The sequence below is a fragment of the Diabrotica virgifera genome, chromosome 7, assembly GCF_917563875.1.
Source record: "Diabrotica virgifera virgifera chromosome 7, PGI_DIABVI_V3a".
Lineage (NCBI taxonomy): Eukaryota > Metazoa > Arthropoda > Insecta > Coleoptera > Chrysomelidae > Diabrotica > Diabrotica virgifera.
Genome location: NC_065449.1, coordinates 105366799 through 105386953, shown reverse-complemented (window position 1 = coordinate 105386953; position 20155 = coordinate 105366799). Strand labels below are relative to the sequence as shown.

The 20155-nt window shown below is 33.6% G+C and overlaps 2 protein-coding genes across 3 annotated transcripts in view; one reads left to right on the top strand and one right to left on the bottom strand.

Annotated features, from left to right (window-relative positions):
- The window catches only part of LOC114330659 (homeobox protein caupolican), a 260203-nt gene that overhangs the window by 139349 nt on the left and 100699 nt on the right, over positions 1-20155 (bottom strand). The window contains exon 2 of the mRNA XM_028280065.2: positions 2749-3066. Within this exon, the coding sequence (XP_028135866.1) occupies positions 2749-3066 (318 nt within the window). The remainder of the gene's footprint in view (positions 1-2748; positions 3067-20155) is intronic.
- LOC126888390 (uncharacterized) lies at positions 13302-15592 on the top strand. 2 transcript variants are annotated; one of them, XM_050656598.1, is made up of 2 exons: positions 13302-13416; positions 13667-15592. In XM_050656598.1, the coding sequence occupies exon 2, from the start codon at positions 13889-13891 to the stop codon at positions 15413-15415; it is 1527 nt and encodes a 508-aa protein (XP_050512555.1). In that variant the 5' UTR covers positions 13302-13416; positions 13667-13888; the 3' UTR covers positions 15416-15592. The 2 variants fall into 2 exon arrangements, with proteins under 2 accessions (XP_050512555.1, XP_050512554.1); XM_050656597.1 differs by having other exon boundaries at positions 13302-13613.

Here is a 20155-nt window from a genome sequence, read left to right as displayed (position 1 = left end):
TTACCCGGCTGGTGGCCGAGTTCGGTCACCAAAACGGCAACAATTTCTGGTGGCGCAACCAGTTGCCGTAGTCTAATAGGTCTCATTTACTTAAATGCCCCGTGACGTCATGATTCACTAGTGGAGGAACTTGGAGGCGTCACCAGTTGTCTAATATAATAGCGGCCTTGTTGGGGTTTCCTCAGAGAGCGCATATTTGATTCTCTGTGACAACTAAAATTCAGGCCGCTAGCCTCGGTCCATAAACGAAAGATCATAATGACATGAATGCCGTGGCGGCATCTGCTAAATACGAACGAAAGTTTTACTTTCAATATTAACAATATTCAAAATAAAACTTTATTATAACTAATCTTCTGCTTACACCATTCGTGGCTTCTTAAATTTGCAAGCGCATAATATGCGCTCTCTGAGGAAACCCCATTAAGGGTAGAAACTAGTTAGAGTGCCTTTGGCGCTCTCTGAACTAACTAAAGTAAGACGGCTCTTGTTTCGGTTGGCAACGAAATCATTATTTATTATCAAATGGGAAATAAGCCACAATTTTACCTAAAAATGATTTTATTAACGTTTCGACGCCCAAGTCGGGTGTCGTTGTCAAAATACAAAATAATACTAAATAAACAAAAATGTTGTTGCTTAGTAAAAAATTCTTCTAATAATTTATTTAATCTGACTCATTTATATCGGCAATTCAGACACGTATTATACATTTTAAAGTAGACGACTTTAAAATGATATTGCCAATATTGATGAGTTGCGTTCCTGGGACGACTTTACTAAAAGATAGTTCATTCGATTACATGAAATCAATCCCAACTCAAGAATATCCGCCACAAAAAATCATAGCATGTGATCTGTCTTTAAAAAGACAACCAAATGCAACGGTGGCAGTGAAATTCTCGCGTTAGAGATTCCATAGTAAATCACGAGGGAAAACCAGGAAAAACCTCGTGATACTATCCCGACATCGTAAGTATTTGGGTTTACATTTAGTTTACTCTCAAAACTAATACCGAATTCTGACTTGATATTTTAAATTTTAAATAATACTAAAATACTCAATGTACTAACTCGATATGTTACTGATTTACTAATTGTGGTATTTTCTTTCTATTGACTTCCTCCTTTAATATGGGTAACCACATCCTACTGCATTCTACTGAGGAATTTGCGACACAATTGGTTTCATTTAGCATAATTAGAGCCGCTTCTTTGATTTTTCTCTTTTTACTATCTGCATCTTTTAGTACTATACATACTTGAATCTCTCCATTGAACTCTATGTTCATTATCCCATGCTATGATTTTTTGTGGCGGATATTCTTGAGTTGGGATTGATTTCATGTAATCGAATGAACTATCTTTTAGTAAAGTCGTCCCAGGAACGCAACTCATCAATATTGGCAATATCATTTTAAAGTCGTCTACTTTAAAATGTATAATACGTGTCTGAATTGCCGATATAAATGAGTCAGATTAAATAAATTATTAGAAGAATTTTTTACTAAGCAACAACATTTTTGTTTATTTAGTATTATTTTGTATTTTGAAAACGACACCCGACTTGGGCGTCGAAACGTTAATAAAATCATTTTTAGGTAAAATTGTGGCTTATTTCCCATTTGAATATACTTGATTATAAAAATGCCACAAGAAAATAGCTTCAGAACAACATTATTTATTATTTTTATTAGTTCTACTCCTATTCTGAGTTTTGGGAACTAATCTTTGTTGGAATTTTACCGTGCTGGACAGGCGGGTAGTCAGATGAAACCTGAGATCTCCCTCGGCCTTTTTAACTCCAGAAATTCGTTGGCTTGCAAATTTTAGAAGCCACGAATCGTGTGACCAGAAGATTAGTTCTAATAAAATTTTATTTTCAATATTGTTAATATTGAATGTAAAACTTTTATTCGTATATTATCTTATTGTATATGGCGCATTATTTATTTAAATTTACATTCATCATTATTAATAAAGAATAAGAATTACATCTACAAGAACCATCAAATCGTATATTATTAAATATAATCCAATTAAAGTGTGATATTAATAATGTTGTATTTGCTCAAAGCATTCTTAGTTTCCTTAAATTACCTGATAAGCATTTAATTGCAACAAAAACATGAAGGAAACTATTTTTCTTTAATTAATGTAAAAACAATTACGCACACATATTACCACATAATTACAGCTGCGAGTATTGTTAACAACTTGTTAGTTCAAAACATAAATAATATATTTTAATGAGTTTATGAGTTACAATTTATTGTACTATAGATAATAGACAAATGTACTTGTTAGTAATGAAGGTTATATTTACAGGGTAATAAACAATTAAGAAAAATAGACGATAAGAAGGTTGGGAATAATTGTTGCTTTCCAAGCTACAACCACAAGTTCAATCATATCGAGGCCATTCCAGAATGCATGATTTTCGGCAGTATCAAAATGCAGTACCAAATAGAAAACGACAGGATCAGAGAGCAATACCAAATTAGTAAACGACACAAAAATGTGCCTAACAGTTAACACATTGTCAGATCCAAGGCAGGAGAATTACTTACAACAACAGATAACGAAGTAGAAAGATAGAAATAGTATTTCCAGAAGATGTAGGAAAAGTGAAGAAGACTCGAAGAATGTAGATTTACATATATCTTGCGAAGTCCATTTCAAAATGGAGACAATTCTGTTAGCTTTATACATATTTTACATAAGACATATTTATAAAAAGTGACTTACCGTCGGCGTATAAAAAGGCGCTTGATCGGCTCCAAGGGCGGGGAAATAAGCTGCCATTCCTTCTGGATAAGGTGCGCTGTACATGGAAAGGGCCGGTAAACCTGGTACTCCAGCACCAGCTAATCTTTGATAACCTAAGAGTTCGTATTGACACGAGCAAACACTTTGGCCGGTTATGGGATCAGTGAATAACGGCCTACCGGTATCACAACATCTTTGGGATGGCGTTGGCGGGCTGCCCGACGTAGGCGCTGAAGACGTTACTGCCATGGTTGTTGGTGGTGATGAAGATTGGCTAGGGCCCGAAGATACCGCACTCTAAAAAAGAAAAACACAATAAGTACATTACTCAACAATGTTGTAACAATAATTTTACTGATTAATTGGTTTCGTTTAGTAAAATCATGGCATATTCTTCAATTATTTTATTATGCGGTTATCCGAAAGTCGATCAAATTATCTGTTTTTAATTACTGCAATTTCTAATGATACGACTTATTTTCAGACATGCCTATGACACTATAAAAAGAAAGCAATTACTGAAACCGATAGAAAATCTAGAAATACAGAGAAAACTAATAAACCTGGTATAAATAACAATAAGTAACTTTGTGATAATAAGTAGTTGATATGTTGATAAAATAAGGTATGACGGTAAGCTTTCAGACCGTTTGGAAACAAACAAAGGACTAAAACAGGGGATCCTTGTCTACAGCTCCGTTTAAAATGTTTCTGGAATAGGTAATGCAAAAAAAGAGTAAATTAAGTAAAACAAGAACTCTAGAAAAATAGGTACCACATGCTATCCTACAAATCGTAACGGTAACAAGATCAGGCACGTATATATAAAAAGAAGTATTTACTACTTTCAATTTTACTACAGGAAAAGTAAACCTAAACATCAATGAACCAAAGTCAAAATACTTGTATGTGCATTAAACTTAAATACAAAACAGAGCAAATAAAGCAATGCCTTTGGTGATGGAAAATCTGTATATGAAAATAATTGGAATGAGATAGAAATTTCTCTTGCCTGGAGATAAATGTAAAGAAAAATACAAAGGAAGATTACAAATAAGAAATAAAAAGTAGGACCATTGCATAAGAATCTTACATCAACAGTGTCTCAAGAAAAACAAAATTGCGAATATATAAGAAGGTGCTGACACCAAAAGTGCTAGATGTAAGTGAGACTTGTACTTTTACCTAAGCACAAGAGGAAAAAATAACATATGAAAATGAACAATTTTGAGGAGAGTTCTAGTAAGAGTCAAATGAGATATCTACATGAAAATAACTCTGAAGTTGCTGATTGCTCGACTTGCTTTTGCAAGAGAACGCGAAAATTGTAATTACACAGATTGAAGTAATGTTTTGTTCTCGGATAAGTTCAGCTTTTGCTTGAGGTCACCAGACGGTCGGGAAATAATCTTGGAGAACACAACAAGAACCAACATCACGTTCAAAACTTAATTACCACAATGACAAGACGTATAAAAGGTATAAAGGGCCAAGGGGAAAACTAGGTATTAATATCAAATGACAAAAACATTATTTTGTTATACCTACAGTAGGAAAAATGAAAGAATACCCATGAACGAACATATAAAACACGCTGTGTTTTCCTGTCACCGTGTCACACAAAAAATTGGCCAGCACAAGTACATGTAGTAATTATTGTTACATGTACTTGCACTGGACAATTTTCTTTGTGACACGGTGACAGGAAAATACAGCGTGTTTTATATGTTCGTTCATGGGTATTCTTTCATTTTTCCGACTGTACCTGTTTTTTATCAACAAAGCTACTTTTCATTTTTTATTTATTTATATTTAATGTTCCTCCTTAAATCTATGCCCAATCTATATGTAAGTGGCATCTTCAAAGATCGAACTTTTTGCACCTGAGTGTTTTTACAAAAAAGTTTTCAGATTCACAAGATATTTCATGAATACACTGAATTTAAGAGCACAGGCGCAAATATTTTACGGCTATCTCTACTTTTTCTTTCTATACACGGCAAATTACGTGTAGTAAAATTCTCACTGGTATGGATATTTACATAAACATTACTTGACAATGACATGGTGACCATTAACTTAGAGATGACTTTTGAATGTTCTTGGATAACTGTTACTTGTTAAACTCAATACAAACTAATACTTAATCGAGAAAAGACGAAAAGTGATAAAGTGATTTTTTTAATCCATAAATAATAACCAATGAATAACTTTGTATTAAATTCACGTCTTAAATCAATTATTTATCAAATACACTATCAATACTCAGGGCCGCCGAGAGGGATGAGCGGGCCCCGGTAAAAAGTGAAGGGCGGCCCCCGGCAAAAAGTGAAGAGCGAAAAAATTGTTTAATTTTTATAGAAATAAAATTATAAATAATAAGAAACATTTCAAATACATATAAATTTTATTAAATTTTGATTATACAAAATTTTATTCAATTTATAAGAGTGAAAATATTTATAATATAGGTGCTTTTCGAGTTTTCTGATTTGGCAAAAATCGCATGATTTTACCCAATCATTTTCAATTCACAAACTTGAAAGGCAGCTAAACGATCCTGTTTCATTCATTACCTCATAGCGTTTTTTATGCGAAAAAGAAAACTAAAGGATGTTTCTGCTTCTGCGACTGTCACCAGTAATGTGCAAAATATTCTTAACACAATAACGATTCAAATTTGAGATGTTTAATTTTATTAAGCAAATCTATTGGATAAAGTTGAGATTTACCAATATTATTCTTGTATATCGCTCTCAAATGAAAAATTAAATCTCTCATTTCTTCACTGATGTCTTCTTTATAAAACTATCGCAATATATACCTATATCAATTTTCTTCTTAATATTGTCGTCATCTTCATCTCGGAATATCCATAAAATGTTAAATAGCGAATGAATTGTATTTTCCGCATTAAATCTTCTGGTTAAATTGCTTATTATAACAATATTAAATATTTCCTAGGGAAATATTGCGTCGGGCTCAAAATTATCAGTCGCATCACTATTAGGCCCAGGCAAATCATCAAAAAATCTCACAGGCCTTTTGCGCCGTTTTTCTTTATTTGATGTACATTCTGGATTTATTCCATAATTGCTGATATCTCATTTCGATTCTTCAACATAGATTCTTCTGATTTTTTGTAAATTTTCTAGAAGCAATGATATATTTTTAATCTCCATATCCATACCATAGTTTTATCTGACTGCACTGTAGTATTTGACACATGTTGTTTATTGCGGATAAAATTTTAAACCAAATCAAACGAATTATGGACATAAAGTGAAGAAAAAAAAACGAGAAAAATTACGTCTTTGGTCTGGTTGATGCCGGGTACATAGCCGGGCCCCGGTAAAATGTACCGGCTGTACCGCCCTCTCGGCGGCCCTGTCAGTACCTATTGTTTAAAATAAACTCAAAATATTCCTGAAGCCGTGCCAAATATCTAAAATTGTCACTGTCTTGTCAGCATATTCTAATCGACTGAGTGCGTTGTATGACAAAGATAGCGAATGTTCGATTTGGAAAATATTACCCCGTGTTCATTTTTTTCGAATCCTGAAAAAACTATTTATAAAAATATTTTTGAAAAATTTGAACGCAGAATGAAAGACTAAATTCGACCTAGAGCCGAAAGTCCCTTAGAATAAATAAAGAGTTTCTTTCGAATGAGATATCTGATATTAAAAATCACACTAAATTTTCTCTTAGATTTTCACTCCTGTAACTTATTAAAATAAACATTATAGAAGTTTTCAGGGACTTTCGGCCCTCGGTAATAATGTAATCTTTCATTCTGCGTTTAAATTTTTCAAAAATACTTCTTAGTTTTTTCAGGATTCGAAAAATGAATCCTATTTAAATAGTATTGGAGCCGAAAGTTTGCGCCTATCCCCTTAATGCTTTGATTGTTCTAAATATTATACTTATTTTATATTCTTTATTAAATATTTTCTGAGACGCCTTTTAATATAATTTGTAATTAGTTATAAACAATATGTAATTAAAATATTAATATTAATTACTTAATTACATATTTAACAAACTTAGGTATAATTATTATTGTTTTATAATTGTAAAATATTTGTAATTATTTTGTATATAAAAGCACCTTTTACATAAACTAAGTAAATAAGATTCTTTGAATGATCTTTTTTGTACTCTGAAATACACGCCTCTGGTAAATAATACGATTCTCGCCAAACAAGCTAAAAAAGTGGCACTTCAGAAACATTTCTTTCCAGCTGAAACAACCAAACAGAAAGGAAGGGAGAAGGTAAAGAAAGGCAAGACGGCAACGCAAGCTCGAGAAGCAGATTTATTTTTAATAATGGCGAACGAATATGCGATCGCATGAGTGCACATCCCTGAGGGTAAATAAATAATGCTGTTATTACAGCTCAACGAGTATCACTCCAAAGTGCAACTACTGTTAACCTCAGTTAAATCCGACCGATTCTGATGCCTCTGGTCTGCTACAATAAGACCCAAATTCGCGAGAGACAGGAATAGAGTCGCATCAACGTAATTTGAGATAATTTTACGTCTCTTCTGCTCTTTTACAGTTGGGTAAGATGTTTGAGGGTAGATAATGATAGGTGGAAAGGGGATGGGGAACAGGGGAATCGCAATCGAGTAGGGAATGTACTTTGTACTTTGTCCTACACGCCCTTTACGCAAATTTTCGGGGCTATATACAGGAATTAATTAAAAGAGCATACGTATAATATGGAATGGGGTTTTGTATAATGAAACATTTTTATGACGTCGTTACTTCGGTGGTTGTGCGGGTTTTTGGGCCATTGTTAGAATCTTTATTCCCTCGGCGGTAATTCACTTGAAATATAAACTTTATATTGTTTTGTTCGGTGTAGTATGTACTTTCAGCGTTTATTTATATTTTTGTTTCCAGAACTAAAGCGAATATAAAATCGAGTATGTGGTTTCTTAACACATCTCAACTGTTTTAGTGGCATTTTTTTCGATGACTATTGCAAAAATGTTTCTTATACAGAAATACATGATTAGTGAATGTTAATAGTATAGTATAAGTTAATAGTTGTAATAAAGACGAATACACTAATAATTCTGAATTCTGACGTATTCTGAAAATACCATGGACGGCTATGCTGACAAATGTGGCAGTCCTTAAGAGAGCAAATGCTACCCGCGAGCTGCTTGATAACATCAAATATAGAAAGATGGCCTATTTTGGACACGTAGTAAGGGGAGACCGGTATAATATTCTTCAACTTATTATGATGGGTAAAATCGAAGGACGCAGAGGAATTGGTAGAAAGCAGGCCTCTTGGTTGAAGAATATCCGGGAGTGGACAGGAATAAAGAAAGCAGAACACCTATTTAGAATAGCTCGAGACAGAAACAGTTTCGCCATGTTAATCGCCAACGTCAAGGGGACTTGATAGGGCACGTTAAGAAGAAGAAGACACTAATAATTACGAGAAACGTTAAACAAATAGAGAAAAAATTTACCGGTCCTCCAGATATAGGGTTTAGACATTGGTCCTGCCCCCAATATTTAAAAACTTAAAAACCGCCCCCCAGAAAAAGACGAACTCAACATAAGGATGAACACTATATTTATTAACTTAACCACTGCATCATAGTATAGTATAGTTGATCCAAAAGATGGCATAACCCAGACATCCAAAGTGAAAGTTTTCCTTCCTTCAACACCAAATTGTTCTATATGGTCCACATATTGTAAAAAGTTACACCATTTTGAGCGTCCGGTTTTGGAGGGAGATGGGAGAGAAGCCGGTAAATTAGTAGTTTTTTTTACATTTTTCAATATTTCTAAAACTATGCTTTAGCGTAAACAATGTTATATACAAAAATGTTCTACATGAAATTTAAAACAAAAAATGTTCTATACATAATTGTTATAAAATCAACGGTTCCAGAGTTACGGAGGGTGAAAAGTCGAGGTTTTGGATACTTTTTATATTTTTTGGCAATATTTATGATATAACTATACCAAAAACCCAGACATCCAAAGTGAAAGTTATTCTCCAACACCAAATTGTTCTATATGGTCCACATAATGTTCAGAAAAAAGTCACACCATTTTGAGCGTCGGGTTTGGGAGGAGAGGGGGGAGAAATTGGTAAATATAAAAAGTATCGAAAACCTCCACATTTCACCCTCCGTAACTCTGGAACCGTTGATTTTATAACAATTATGTATAGAACCTTTTTTGTTTTAAATTTTATGTAGAACATTTTTCTATAGAACAATCCTTACGCTAAAGCATAGTTTTAGAAATATTGACGAAAAACTTAAAAAACTACTAATTTACCGAATTCTCCCACATCTTCCCCCCAAACCGGACTGAACAATATGTGGACCATATAGAACAATTTGGTGTTTAAGGAAAACTTTTACTTTGGATGTCTGGGTTAGGCCTTTTTTTGGACCAATTATACAATACTACCTCCGTAACTTTGGAACCGTTCATTTTAGAAGGGTTATGCATAGGGCCTTTTTTATTTCAAATTTAATGTAGAACAATTTTGTGTAGAAGGTTGTTCATGCTAAACCGCTTAGTTTTAGAAAAATTGACGAAAAACTTAAAAAACTACGAATTTGCAGATTTCTCCCCCCTCTCCCCCCAAACCCGACGCTCAAAATGGTGTGACTTTTTTCTGAACATTATGTGGACCATATAGAACAATTTGGTGTTGGAGGATATCTTTCACTTTGGATGTCTGGGTTTGGGTCTAACTATACCATACTATCATTGCATTTTGAGAAAATCACCATCAAAATGTTCACCAAGTGTTGGTTGTTGTCAGAAACGAAAATTATCAAAGAAAACAAATTTGGACATGTGACAACAATACTTATACAAAAGAGAATGCTGGGAAAAATTTGGAGATAGCTTGAACGAATGATATACCTAAAATAACAGACAATTCTGGATTCGCTTAAAAACATTTAACCAAAAACGGACCAAATAGAAATATTAAAAACTTGAAAAGAACATTATACGAAAATATTTGGGGTTGAGCTGGCGGAAGAATACTTGGAGGAAGACAAAGTAGTAGAAAGCTTACTGGAGATAACAAGAGAGGAAATGGATGAAGCCATAAATATAGAATCAAAACAGAAAAAGCATGTGGAGAGAGCGATGAGCGATGATGAAAACGATGATAGTTAACCAAAAAAGAAGACCAAGACAGTAGGGAGATTAAATGTAAAGGTAAAATATTAGTAAAAATAAATCTAAACGTAATAATAAATGATGGTTTTGCTTGTTTTCGATTCAGAGGGATGCACACCCGCTGGTCAGGCTGTTTCTACCATTGCAGGCGTCATCAGCAGCGTCCGTTAGCGTGCACTCCTCTGAATCGAAAAACAGCTGGACCATCAATTTAAAGGGAATCTGAAAGATAATTCAAAATCCCCATTAGGACGCGATACAGCGACATCTCTTAACAAATTGAAGAGTCTCAGATGCAGAATCCACCAAAAATGGTAAATAGTTATTTAAATCTGAGACTATTCATTTTGAAAGTTCTTTCTGGTGCATCCTTAATCTGCGACTTTTTCAATTAATAAGACCGCAGGCGACAAATATAGAAAACGAAAAGGAAACGATCACATTCCGCTTTCATTCGTCTAGGAAAAAAGGACAGAAGAGGAACTTTCAGTACTCAAATCCGAGTAAAGATAGAAAGTAAACGTAACTAAACGTAATAATATATCTAGATAGACGCGGAAATAACAAATAGAGGAATATCTGTCCACGATTATACTACACAATTACAACAATAATACTAGGACAGAAAGGTGTGAAAATGGTAGTCAAGAGAAAACTTCAAAATACGGTAACAGATACGATAAAATATCCATAACACGAATCAAAAATCAACGCAATCAAAATAAAATATTTGACAAAAATATGAGACAAATGACAAAGCAGAAACCTGAAACTAAGAACAATCAAAGAGAAGCAAATCTTCTGGTTCGAACATAATTATTAGAATGAAACCACAAAGGATTACAAGGCAAATATTAGAATTGGGAAGTAGACGGAAAAGAAGCAGGAGCAGACTCAGAAGGAAATGCATATAACAGATCTGACATAAGAAGGCATAAATAATAATAATGGCCAAAAATAGAAATGCATGGAAAAATCTAGTAAAAGAATAACCGGAATCCCCAAAAGTATATGAGAGAAAGAAAAAAGTATCAGTCATTTAAAACTTAAAATTAAGTTTTCAGTAATATCCTATCGGTGTTCCAACGTTTCCACAACTTTACACCTTAGAAAATGTTTTGATGTTGCGTCGTAGTTCTTGAATAATTGGCAGTACGTTTGTCAATACCAAGAAAATATAATGTTTTCCATAATTATACGTCGAGGTGTAGCATTTCGCGCCTTTTCTACAGACTTAAGTACTTAATATTGTGTCAATTCCGCATGAAATTGTTAATTACATAAATAAGGCACGGCCGCATACTGCAAGAATCGTGACAAATTACTTGGTAGAAGTAGGAATCAATACTCTAGAATGGCCAGACTGCAGCCCTGATCTGAATATCATCGAACATCTTTGAGATGAACTTCATCGTAGGGTTAGAAGTCAACCAGGCCAGCAAGAAAGTCTTGCAGAACTTCAAAACATGCTTCGTGAACAATATTCCTCAAGTTTTTATTCAAAATTTGTTCCTTTCCCTTCCAAATCGTATGCAAATGTTTATTGATGTTTTAGGGCATAATACTCTCGTTAGACAATTTTGTTCAAGTTCACTCCTAATTTTTTTTGTTTGTAATTCGTTCCGATATTACACTATTTTCTTTTGTAGCCTTTAATTAAATAAATTATGCCAAGGAATCAAGCAGTAATGGCCATTTTTGTTTTAAAAATACAATGAGTACAATGAGTATACAATATGAAACAGTTCATAAAACTTCGAATGAATTTTTATTTTCGGAAATTTATAGGGTGGCCACTTTTTTGTTGGTAAGTGAAGTTTCCAGTTTCATTTATATGGTTACTGACTCTCTGTTATTTCATTACATTAAGTCCACTTTAATTAATATTCGATTTATACATCCTACATTGAGCTGATGCCATAAAACTAGAATAAATATTATATTAAATATCAGCGAGGATATTAAATATATAAAAAGTGGAAACTGCCATCATTTATGTTTTTGCAAAGTGCATAGGCACATTAAAAGATATAACGGCCTGCGATTGTACGTGGATTTGTATTATGAGGACAAAACATTTTGGAAAATGTTAGCTTTAATTCGTTACTAAAATAATGGGTGGTATTTTATTACTAACAACAGTTTTAATATGTGCGGCCATTACCTTTGAACTATTTTTGTTAAATTTAACAACCATTGTTTCGTTATTTTATTTTAACAATTTTTATATTTCACAGATTGTTGACACGCAACATTATAACTTTATTAATATACCTAATATATTGACGGTTAAATTTTGTTCCAATTTGAGTCTCACACTTAAACTATACGTAATTCATGGTTTTCCACTTATCAGTGAGGACTTGTAAGTACTCGAAAAGTTATACCAGTTTATGCAACCTCTAGCGTTAGAGCTACTCTACAGTAGCGACCTCTATTTGAAGAAACAAAGCGCCGTCTCGTCGACGGCGTTTTAAGTAAACTACGAATCATTTCTCATTTATTATGGGTTTAAAGGCATTCCTGATGTTGTCCTGTAGCTGTTCAGCAAGCTTTGATTCTCAGTTTACTTATTCGCTATCAATGAGGAGTCTCGTGACTGCACGTTTCTCCTCTTTTGATATAAGATAAAAATAGTCTATTTTCTTCAACAAGAGCAACTCCTGCGTGCAAAATTCTATAGGGTAAAACGCCAGTTATTGGACACGAGACAGTTATTGGACATTAGAGTGTTAACTTACGATTATAAGATTTCTGCAAGTGCTAACAAGAGTATATTTCACTAGGTGGCACTACTCGCTTCTATATTACGTACATTCTTATGTCTATGTTCTGCCTTTAACGGGTTCTGTGATTTTGGCGGTAAATATTTTTAGGTTATGTGAGTGAAGTGACATTTAAGCATTGTGTTAAGCATCTGCTCTGACTTTTTTTTCAAAACTACGTGTTATTTTTAAGGTAAGATTGTATTTTTATTTAAAAGCGTGTAGTTAAGACACTTATAGTCCCTAAGGTAGATCGCGTACAGTAATAGGGATTTTAATTTGGATTTAATTACGCCTGTCCAATAACTAAACTAGAAAACTTGCTGAATTCTATTATGGGACACCTGTCCAATCACTAGATAACTATACTTACCACATATTTCTACAATTTTCAACGTGTTTATGTATAATTAACTGGAGATAGCAGTAAAATTAATTTAGTAATCGATTTGACCGTCCAATCACTAAATTGATTTTTTAGGATTGTAGTAAAATGCCTAAACTTAGAAAATACGATAAGAATAAACTTATAGAAGCTGTTAAGGATGTCCAAAATGGCACTGAATCGTATAGAAGAGCTGAAAAAAAATATGGAATTCCGAAGTCCACTATAGAATTTAAATTAAAACATCCGGAACATAAAGATACACTTGGACCGTCTCCTATTTTAACTTGCGAGGAGGAGAATACTCTGGTTAGGTACGTTCATTAAATTTATCTTAATCCATAGCATTATTTGATTTTACATTCAATATTCCAGATGGATACAAGAAACCGCTTCAAAAGGTTTCCCCAAAAAGGCTAACGATTTAAAAAGCAGCGTGCAAAAATTTTTAACCGAAAATCCTCGCCCCAATAACTTTAAAGATAATCGACCTGGAGATGGATGGTTAAAAGTCAGTCGCCAAAAGATGTATTTTAATCGGTATTTATCGTTTGATTTTTTTAGGGATTTTTGAAGCGACATCCAGAGGTTTCTAAAAGGACAAGTGAAGGTGTAACGGCAGCTAGCGCTTGTGTATCTGAACGAGACATCAAAAACTGGTTTAAAAATATTGAAACCTATGTCAAAGAAAAACATCTAGAAGAAGTTCTAACTGATCCATCAAGAATTTTTAATGGAGATGAGTCAGGATTTCAAATATGTCCATCTACTGGAAAAGTATTTGCTATGAAAGGTTCAAAAAATGTTTATAATGTTGAAAAAAGCTGTTCAAAAGAAAACGTCACTGTGATGTTTACGTTTTCAGCAGACGGTAAAATTTGCGTGCCTATGGTTATTTATCCTTATCAACGTATTCCAGAAAAAGTTGCTAAAGGCATTAATCCTAAATGGGGTGTGGGCAGAAGCGATAATGGTTGGATGACGGCAGAGACATTCTATCAGTATATTGCGAATGTTTTTTACCCCCACCTAATTGAAAATAATATTAAGCTTCCAGTTATTCTTTTTGTAGATGGGCACAAGAGTCACTTAAGTTACCAATTAAGTCTATTGTGTAATGAACTGCAAATTGAAGTAATTGCACTTTATCCTAACGCCACAAGGATTTTACAACCATGTGACGTCTCTATTTTCCGTCCACTAAAAGAAGCTTGGCGGCAGTCAGTAAGAGAATGGGAAGAACAGCATCCAGGAGGGGTAGTCAATAAGGTTGTATTTGCTTCTATATTGGAGCAAGCTACAAAAAAAAGTTGTAAAACTGAAACAGTAGTAAATGGTTTCAAGGTTTGCGGATTGTTTCCATTTAAAGCAGATGCTATTGACTACACAAAATGTTTAGGTAAAGAAGTAGTAAAAAATTTAATCATTTCGGATCATCAAAAGAAACCCAAGATGGACTATAATACTTTCGTAAATATCTTAGGTCCTGAAAAAGTTCATAGCTTAGAGAATTTAAAAGAAAATCAAAAGAATAATCTACCTAGCGACGATAATTTGAATTTGTTGTTCAAAATCTGGAATTTTTTTGAACATGATCCAAAACATTCTGATAACCAAATGGTTCTAAAAAATAGAGACACAAACATTAATATTATTCAAAATATAGCTATCACATCTCCGGTTAAAAATACTGAAATAAAAACATCAGAAAAAAGTGGTATTGAAAATGTAAATATTTCTGAGAGTAATAGTACCAATGATATCCATATTCAACAATATAAAACTAATGTTTATGACTTACCCTCTACAAGTAAAATTATTGTTAAACACGAATTGTTGGGCAATTTTTTAACTTCTCCTACTGTACCGGAAAGAAAAAATAAACGTAACACGGAAAGACTTCCTTTTGCTATTACATCTGCACGATATCAAGAAATGTTACGAAAAAAGGGGGAGTTAAAAGAAGAGCAGGAAAAACAAAAACAAGAAATGAAACGGAAAAGAGAAGAAAAATTAACCAAAAACCAGTGTAGCAACAAAAAGAATTCAAAAAAAGTCAAATGTTCTATTTGTTTAAATGATATTCAATCGAATAAATTAAAATGCGATGACTGTAGTCTTTATTATCACGAATGTTGTATTCCTGTTAAGCATAGACAGCATATACCTAACGATGGTGATCTATTTATATGTCACAACTGCTTCAATCTGCAGGATAGTGATTCCGATGCTAATAACAGTAACCAAGACAGTGAGGATGAAGATATTGACGAACTTTTCACTCAATACAAAGAAGCACAGAAGCAATTATAAAATTTAATTGTGTCAACAACTGTACATAATAGGTACCCCATACCGCACAGAAATTTTGGTTTTTCTTGTAATTTTCATTTATTTTTAGGTTTGTATTGTGTTAAAGCAGTTGTCCAATAACTAATTTTGAGTGTCCTGTAACTAAATAAACTGTCCAATAACTATAATTTTTGTAACTATTTTTAATAAATATATATTGACAGAAAAGATTTAACTCTTTCTTTAAATCCTTTTAGCCATATTGTAATAAACTGTTTAGACTACTTTTTGTATAAATTTCAATTCAATCTGCAGAGAACAATGTGAATTACGAATTTTTAAAGTTGAAATTTTCTTAAGTGTCCAATAACTGTATGGTTTACCCTACAGTGTGTTCCAACAAAAATTTGACCCCCTCCCCAGAAACTCAGAAACCAAGAGTTTCTTCACAATTTAAAAAAAACACTTCAATTTGTATTGGGAGAGGGACGAATTTTCATGCAAAATTCATACCATTAAATGTAACCCCCTACTGCCCCCCCAATTTTTTTTTAATAGTAAGTGTAGTCGAGTTGCACATCATTTGAAAGGTATTTTTTTTCTGTACAGGACCCTCAATTTTTTTTATTTTCGGAATAACTTTAAGATACCTTTGTTAAGTCCATAATTATCTTTAAACTTATTACGTAAATTTAAAAAAATATATAGTGTCTTGTAGAGAAAAAAACACCTAAACTAATTAAGAATAAAAATGAATGGATGACCGAGGAGATTATAAAACCAAAGACAAAAACATGTATAATATTATACACACCGAAATAAGGAGAAAGATCAGAGAGGCAAAGGAAAGATGGTATAGTGACAGATGCGCAGAGATTGAACAGTTGGTAGAGAAACATGATAACTAAACCTTCTTAAGAAAATTAGAGAAATAACAGGCACTAATATTAAGAAAAAATCAAACATACTGCTGGATAAAAACGGCAAAATAATTATAGACGTCGGTGAAAGGCTTAAAAGATGGCAGGAATATATTCAAGAGCAATTTAAAGACGAACGGACTGAGATAGTACTAGAGCAGGAAAAGTTCGACAACGGCCCAGACATAACAGAAGATGAGGTATTAGTGGCGATAAATCGAACAAAGAACAACAAGGCAACAGGTCCTGACCAAATACCTGTAGACATAATACGGTTAAAAGAAGAACAGGAAATTGGAATATTGGTCGACTTATTTAATACAATATACAGTACAGGAATCATTCCCAGAGATTGACTGCTGTCAACGTTCATAACACTGCCCAAAAAACCAAATGTAAAAGAATGCCAAGACCACCGGATAATAAGTTTAATGAGTCATACACTCAAAGTATTTTTAAAAATTATACAGCGGAGAATACATAACAAACTTGAGCAGGACATAAGCGACACGCAATTTGGATTTAGAAATGCAATGGGAACGAGGGAAGCCCTGTTCGCTGTAAATGTACTTGTGCAAAGGTGCATGGATGTTAATCTGCCAGTATACAGGGTGTTTGGTAAAGAATGGGCCATAGCTTAACCTTAGATTCCTGAGGTTAAAATAGGTCGATTTAAGCTAACTTATCTTGGTGCAAAAGTTAATAATAACCGAAATACAGGGTGTCAAAGTTAAACTTTTATTTTATTTATTCTTGAATATTTCCTGACAGGCATGGGCTAACAACACGAAATTTGGGAAGCGGGGGTTTTTTGGGATGAGAAATCTAAATTCGCCACCAAATATGATGTATTGCCCAGAGGGCGCCACATACGTCTTTCACTGCTCATTTAATACGTTCAGTTTTTTTTATCCCCCACTCTACATACTTTTTGAATCAAAATTTTTATTCTCTTAATATTTCTACTTAAAAAAGGTATACTACATTCATCTTGCTAAACCAAACTGTTTTCGAGATAAACGTATTTTAAATCTGCGATACAACATATTTTTGTGCATAATATCATTGTAGTTAGACCCGAAAAATAAACTTGAAACTATAATAATTGTACCAGTTCTCATATTTATGTCATTGCATCGCAAATTCCATTTGAAGATATTTGCGATACATTTTTGTAAATTTTTATGGTTTTAAGTTATTTTTCGGGTGTAACTACAATTATAATATGCAAAAAATTATGTTGCCTCATAGATTTAAAATGCGTTTATCTCAAAAACGGTTGAGTTTAACGAGGTGAATGTAGTATACCTTTTTTAAGTAAAAATATTAAGAGAATAAAAATTTGGATTCAAAAAGTATGTAGAGTGGGGGATAAAAAAACTGAACGTATTAAATGAGCAATGAAAGACGTATGTGGCGCCCTCTGGGTAATACATCATTTTTAGTGACGAATTTAGATTTCTCGTCCCAAAAAACCCCCGCTTACCAAATTTTGTGTTGTTATCCGTTGCCTGCCAGGAAATATTCAAGAATAAATAAAATAAAAGTTTAAGTTTGGCACCCTGTATTTCGGATATTATCAACTTTTGTACTAAGGTAAGTTGGCTTAAATCGACCTATTTTAATCTCAGGAATCTAAGGTTAAGCTATGGCCCATTCTTTACCAAACACCCTGTATATGTGTTTCTTGGATTAAAACAAAGCCTTCGATAAGGTCAGACATAACCGCCTTATCGAATTACTTGAAAAGAAAAACTTAGATATGAGGGACATCAGGATCATTAGAATCTATTATAATCAGATCGCTGTGGTAAAAGAGAACAACGCCTTTTCAAATGTAATACAGATTGAGAGGGGCGTCAGACAGGGCTGCGTCCTGTCTCCTACTTTGTTCAATTTGTATTCAGAGCAAATAATCCAGGAAGCACTAGAAGACCTAACCACGGGAATAAAAGTAAATGGCCGACCAATCAATAATTTACGGTTTGCCGACGACACTATTTTATTAGCCGAATGTCTTGAGGATTTACAACAAATGGTTGACACAGTGGTAGAAGTCAGCCAAGAAAACGGACTGTCCCTAAACACAAAAAAGACACAATGTATGGTAATCACAAAAGCTCAACAGCACCAAGAAAGCATAGCAATACATGGAGAACAAATTAAAAAGGTTGAAAAATATAAATATTTAGGTACAATAATTAATGAAACTAATGAGTACACAGAAGAGATTAAAGCAAGAATAGGACAGGTAAGAAATGCTTTCAACAAACTGAAAAAAGTACTCTGTAGCAGGGACATTACAATTTCTTTAAAGATAAGACTTCTGAGATGCTACGTGTTCTTCGTATTATTCTATGGGTTGGAGGCTTGGACATTAAAGAAGGATGTTTCGGACAGATTAGAAGACTTCGAGTTATGGGCCTACAGAAGAATATTAAGAATAAGTTGGGTGGATAGAGTTACGAATATCGAGGTGTTGAGAAGAATGGGAAAAGATAAAGAGGTTTTAAATACAATTAAAGTCAGAAAACTGCAATATCTGGGACATGTTATGAGGGGCGAGCGTTATAACTTGTTACTGTTAATAATACAAGAAAGAATACAGGGTAGAAGGAGTCGCGGAAGAAGACGCATCTCCTGGTTAAACAATTTGAGAGCTTGGTTTAATTGCACTTCTGCTGATCTCTTTAGAGCAGCGGTATCGAAAGTGCAAATTGCCGTGATGGTTACCAACCTTCTTAGAGGAGATGGCACATGTAGAAGAAGAAGAGAAAAACAATTAACTTTCAAATGACGTGCCAATCGACCACACTTGCTATTTAAAAAAAAGTGGGGGTTGATGCGGGCAGTAGGGGGTTACATTTGAGGGCATGAATTTTGCATGATAATTCGTCCCCCTCCCATTATAAATTGACGTGTTCTTTTGAATTTTGAAGAAGCTCTTGGTTTCTGAGTTTCTGGGGGAGTCAAATTTTCGTTGGAACACACTGTATAAGTACATCAACATAGACCAACAACAAATTATATGGATATTTAAAAAAAAATGGTGTCTGATACCGCTCTTAACCCTTTAGTACTGACGTGAATATTAACATTGCCTATTCCCCTTTGTTTTCAACATGAATTATTTTATACTACTGTATTTTGTTTTTTACATCAACTACGGAATGATTCTTCACACTGCTGTAGAATAAAATACTGCTGCAAATAAAATAAACTTTGTTGACAAATTGAAGAGTCTCAGATGCAGAATCCACCAATTTAATAAAAATTAAAATGGTAAATAGTAATTTAAAACTGAGACTTTTCGTGTTGAAAGTTCTTTCTGGTACATCCTTAATCTGCGACTTTTTCAATTAATAAGACCGCAGACGACGAATATAGAAAACGAAAAGGAAACGATCACATTCCGTTTTCATTCGTCTAGGAAAAAAGGACAGAAGAGGAACTTTCAGTACTCAAATCCGAGTAAAGATAGAAAAATAATAAATGATAGTTTTGCTTGTTTTCGATTCAGAGGGTTGCACACCCGCTGGACAGGCTGTTTCTACCATTTCAGGCGTCCTCAGCAACGTTCGTTAGCGTGCGCTCATCTGAATCGAAAAATAGCAGGACCATCAATTTAAAGGAAATCTGAAAGATAATTCAAATTCCCCATTAGGACGCGATACAGCGACATCTCATAACAAATTGAAGAGTCTCAGATGCAGAATCCACCAATTTAATAAAAATTAAAATGGTAAATAGTAATTTAAAACTGAGACTTTTCGTGTTGAAAGTTCTTTCTGGTACATCCTTAATCTGCGACTTTTTCAATTAATAAGACCGCAGACGACGA